We start from the raw sequence: 5,747 nt of genomic DNA on the forward strand, positions 1-5,747 counted from the left end.
TGTAAATATTTTTAAAATATGGCAAGAGGCATTTCTATTTTCATTTGTTGGGAACCATTTTGTGATGTGCTGTCCCCTATTGACATAAAATAATTATTTCAACTTAATTGAGCCAGGAGGCTGATGCATGGCAATTAGTTTGCCTTCCAGTATCAAGAATCTGACACACAGCAGTTATTTTGACTTTCATGTCTAAGAGACTGGTGCATGGCAGGTACTTTGACTTAAACAGTCAGGTGACTAACACACAGCTACAACACAAAATCTTTCTCTAGTTTGTGGTTTGTTACACATCAGTCAATAATATAATTGATTCTGCGTCTACTGGTATGTGTTCAGTCTCACTGAGATCACATTTAATGGGTGAATATTCCTGAATACTTCCTACATCATTATTTCTTATATCACTTGTAGCAAACTTGCTTATTGATAAAGTAAGCTCATTGTTGTATCACTTTGAAGCTTGAGAGTTGTACTGTGTTATGATATACTTAAAACAATAAACTTTTTTTTTTTACATAACATTTAACTTCAGCTTGCTATAACTCAAATCATCGTGAGAGATAAAGTTCTGTTTTATACAGAATTTCATAAAGAACAATTCTGTATCCAAAAGTATGTCTCTGCTTTCTCTGAGACAAAAATTTAGTGGATTTATATTACAGAGAACAAAGTGCATTTTTTTAAAGTTTTATCCTGTTATTTGTGCATGCATAAAAGGAATCTGAATTTTGTATGATCATTCTTGTAAACATTGTTGGCCCATATTACTTTCCAAATTTCAGCTTGATCAGTGTATCAATTAATGAGTTACTATGAGACTTTTGCACAAGTTTGGTGCAAATCCAAATTTTAATTACTCAGTTATGTACATATGAATTATGTACATGGCACACACCAAGTTTCTACAGAATCAACTGAGTAGTTATTGAAAAACCTTATGTGAGATATTCTTCCACTTTTTGCAAGTTGCCCATCAACTCCACCCAGCAGAAATTATGAAACAGATGTCTCTGAAAGAGTTGTGCTATCATATGGAGTGAGTTTTGTTGTGATCAGCCATGTAATTTCAGTGATATGTATAAGCTTGTAAGTTGTATAATGATCAGGCTGGGCCTTGCTGCTCACATGCAAGATCACCCATCTGAACATACCTTCACTCTGCTTCCAAAAATTTGGCAACTGTAGTAACTTTTCACCTTAATTATGTAATGTTCCCCTTAGGAAAACTATGAAAGCACTTTAGAAATTTATCTGAAGGCAGATAAATTGAGTATGAGAGGCCCTCAGTGGAGACTGAACCCTTGAGAGCACATTCAAGCTAAATGCAGGAGTCTGACATATGTTACAGATTATGCTAAGATGATCACAAAGGCCCTGCTGATTTTTGGTCAGCCTTTGCTACAACACCCATCACACCCCACATTCCACTTCATATACCTACATCACATCTTATGTGATGTAGGTATATGCTACCTCCAGTACAGTTATGTCAAATGCTCTTTATTTCTCTTTCAAGTGTGAATCTTAAAAGTCTGGTCCACAGAATCCTTTCTCTTTCTTACTTTACTTTTTCACCTGTTTTGTTATAATATTCTGCACTGTTTATTAGAATACCATAAAACTAAATAAACATAATGAATAATGCATTTCCCACTATTATTCTATTATTATTATTATTATTATTATTATTATTATTATTATTATTATTATTATTATTATTATTATTATTATTATTATTATTCCCATTATCAACTTCTTAGAATTTTATATGATCATGTTTATTCATTTATGTTTATTTTTCAGAACTAAGCAAGCAAGTTCAGAAGCTAGAGGAAGAAATGAAGCAAAGTGGTAGAAGTTTGGAAGCACTCAAGAAGGAAATTGAAAGTCTGGAAAATATTAAGCTACAATTGAATAAAGAGGTAAGGTGGTATGAGGAAGTGGGATGTTCTGAAGGAATAGAAAGCAGAAGGAAAGTAAACAGTGTATGAAAGGTGACACTATGGAGGTCCTCAGCCACTTTCATGTTATTCAGTTCTCATTCTTATTATTTTATTTATATTTATTTATTTTTATTATTTTCTTCATTATTGTTTCATGTATGCCATCTTACATATGTGAAATGGCTGCCTTAAAAGATAATAACAATAAAATTGAATAATAGCAATAATAAATAAATAAATAAATAAGATAGAGGAAAAGGAAGAAAATTTTATGAATTATTAGAAGCTAATTAAAGAGGACTCATGTAAATGACATTCTTATTATCAATTTTCAGAATGGTGACTTGGAAATGCTGGTGAAAAATAAAGATGAAGCTTTAGCAGCCAAAGAGGAGGAGCTGGAGGAAGCCCTCATTAAGGTGAACAAGATGCTGGAAATACAAAATATGATTCACGATATCTCTTCTCGACGTGTGGTTAAATAATCTTGTTTACCTATCATTTTCTGTAATCTTACTCCAACAGAGGAAAAATATTATCTTTTCTTGGTTATCCCTCTTTATGGGTGATTTTGACTAGATTTTATAGACAGATAAAGAAAGAATGTTTCAACATTGCTTCCATGTCTTGCATACCCTGTCCTCTCCCATTCATCTGTTAATGACTTACTCTGTCATCTTCTTTTCATCTACAGATAGATTTACATTTTTATTGGCCTACCCTGTCATCTCACATTCATCTGCTTAAATACTTTTATATTTTTTATGGTCTTTCATAAAGAAAACCAACACAGGGTTCACATACAATAGTGGTAGAGGAGAACAAAATGTGTTGTCATATCCTTTGTAACAGTGAAAATTTACTTTTGGTTGAACAAGTTTTTAAAATAAATACAAAGAAGCTTTAATCAGTGGCTGCATGGTCCTCATTTGGTATAAAATTCCTACAGAGCTTGTTGGTGACTCTTTTATGTGGTACACAAGGTCAAATGCTTTGTCAAAGTTGAAACAGACATTGAATATCATGCCAAAATCTCTTGAAAAAAAAAAAAAAGTGAAATTAGAGGAATAAAGCTTAATGAAAACTTGCAGAAAAACTTTTTGAAAGGAGCAGTGAGTAGACACATGCAAACTATTACCAATGTAGCAGCTGTATTGTGCCAGCAGAAGATACTGTTATCCCTTTAAGCAATAAAACAGCTTTTTGTAATAAGTACTGGCACATTTTCCACCGTTGTGTGTCCAAGAGGCCTCAACACCCTGTTTCATCTAGATGTTCCTCCAACAATATTAATGAAAACAATACCCAACAGAAGCAATGCAGCAACAAACATACACTCTGGGGCTCATCCCACTGAAAGCTTTTAGTAATAGTAATCCTGACAATACTATTTTGTTATTAGGAATAAATGCATAAGAAATATGTGAATCGTGTAGATTATTTAGTAAGTAATTATTTAGAAGTGATGAAGTTGTTTTGTTTGGCACTTGTGAATGTGTATTGTTTGTAAGCAAGTGACAATGAATTTTGACCTTGTATGTCATTTCACTCAAGATCTGCTACACCCTGATCTTGTTATAACTCATCTTCCATTTAAGTGAGAATCTTTAGGAATTATGGTACTAAGCCAATATTTTCTTATCTTAAACAGGTTTTACTGATCTATAAAAATTATGCAGAAACAAAGTTGAGTAAAAAATACTGATATGGAGACAATTTTTAAGAGTTGTGGGAGGTGTTATTTTAATTTATAAAGTACAGGTCGACCGTCATTAATCCAGCAACCACAAATCTGGCTCCATCACTAATATGACACTTATTTTGGCTAGTGTAATTTCAAGTTCCTTGGGTCATCACAGCAACTTGCCACTGTTACTATTTGTTGGAAAGATGACAAAATGTATTAAAATTTTTTTTATATATATTTGGATAAACGGACTGAGGAAGCAGGGTAACAGTGAAACAGAAGCAGTAAAAGAATAATGGAAGCATTACAAAGCAAAACAGATCTCAGGAAGAACCTACTTGCCACATAAACAGATGGCATCACTTCCATACACAAGAAAGCCAAAGCCATTCCAATCTGTTTTTCTGCATTTATATTATTAAACCTGTTCAGTTTTAGCTCCAGCCATGCTCCAGTGAGTAAAGGAAATGCTTCTCGTTGTGTAAAGTGCAAACATTGTACGTTATCCATAAAAGATAAGGTTGAGCTTATGAAAAAACTTGACAGTGGAGTGTTTATGGGAAACCTGTGTGAATTAAACAGCATTGGTTCTTTAACAGTTTATGATATAAAGAAACAAAAATGTTTGTATTTCTGTGCTAACAATATCGGCTGTAGTGATAATATCGGTAGCAGCTGGGAATGACTTATCCATATTGCTATCAGCAGAAAAGTGGTATTGATACTGTCACACTTATCAATCAGCATGTACTAATTTATGGGGTATTTCAAAGGTAGCACGAGGTGATTAACTGTTGGATTAAGTGTGTTCTAATCTAACCTCTCAGTAATCCAGTAAAATCACTAATCCAGCACACTGCAAGTCCTAATGATGCCAGATTAGTGATGTGCAACCTGTACTACATTTTCTTGAACACCACATAGTGTGGCTGTCCCCTTGTTTTACATTTTACTATTTGGAGAATTATTGACACCTGCATTGCCTCTCAGTAATCAATGAGAGCAAGGGTAACAAGTTTTGAGGATTGAACTGAATTTTTATTGTACCCCTGCTTTGTGGGATCTATGGAGATTAGAAGTGTATTTAAATAAAAAGCAATTAAAGATTTACCTGATATCTCTCCTGCACATCACATCTGTTAAACCTTATTCCTGTTTTAGTGTGGCTTCAGATAAGGATAAAGACTTATCTGAGAGAAAAAAGCATATTGGATCAACTTTGATTACAGAATGTTAGGGTGCCTCTGTAGTGGTCAGTGTGATGGTTGGGAGGAGTAGTAATGTTTATTCCCAGGTGTGGTTTGGTAATAAAAGTTTACCATTATGGTGGCTTTTGTGTGTGTATGTATGATCAGGATGTGGTGTCAGTATGGCTAATCCTGATTGATTAATCTAATTCCCATATAATAATCTTGATATCAATATTATACAACTTTTTAATTTGATTATGGCATAAATTTACACAAACTGGAACACTAACACATTTACAAAAATATGACAAGGATCATTTGTCCTGCTAAAAGCATAGGATATGATGATTGCATGTTTACAGAGGAGAATTCCCGCAATCTAGGATCCCACAGAAATTGAAGCATTGTTTCAGGTGATGCAGCCTCCCTTTGTGAGATTCCTCAAACTCAATTCTCTGATTTCATAGCTGCCTTACACTGAGGCTGAGATGATTCTGTGGTGGTCTAATAAATGTTTCTATAGGATTATCTCAACTATGTCCTATTAAAACTTATTAGAATCTATTAGTTCACAACCCCTTATCCATCAGTAACTAGTACAATATTTTTCCCCCAAGAGCAATGGGAATAGGGTGTGTTATTCTTTATGACTTTGTCAACTTTGAGAAGGAATAATTTTCAGGACTGCTATATGAAATTTCTCCCTTTAACTCAAATAATCATTACTCTAATATTTATTCCAATTTCTTAATACTGTGGTTTATTTGATGTAAAGAAGCCCTATCTCAGATGTTTGGCAGGGTCATCTACTGGGAATAATTTTCAGGACTGTGCTATATGAAATTTCTCCCTTTAACTCAAATAATCATTACTCTAATGTTTATTCCAATTTCTTAATACTGTGCTTTATTTGATGTAAAGAAG

General features: G+C 33.5%; 1 protein-coding gene across 1 annotated transcript in view; it reads left to right on the forward strand.

Annotated features, from left to right (window-relative positions):
* The window catches only part of LOC135090047 (uncharacterized), an 80,325-nt gene extending 75,584 nt beyond the window's left edge, over positions 1 to 4,741 (forward strand). Inside the window, exons 16-17 of the mRNA XM_063986283.1 lie at positions 1,807 to 1,925; positions 2,282 to 4,741. Coding sequence (XP_063842353.1) covers positions 1,807 to 1,925; positions 2,282 to 2,431 — 269 coding nt within the window. The 3' untranslated portion in view covers positions 2,432 to 4,741. The remainder of the gene's footprint in view (positions 1 to 1,806; positions 1,926 to 2,281) is intronic.
* The last annotated feature ends 1,006 nt before the right edge of the window (positions 4,742 to 5,747 follow it).

Source organism: Scylla paramamosain, chromosome 34 (assembly GCF_035594125.1).
Source record: "Scylla paramamosain isolate STU-SP2022 chromosome 34, ASM3559412v1, whole genome shotgun sequence".
Taxonomy (NCBI): domain Eukaryota; kingdom Metazoa; phylum Arthropoda; class Malacostraca; order Decapoda; family Portunidae; genus Scylla; species Scylla paramamosain.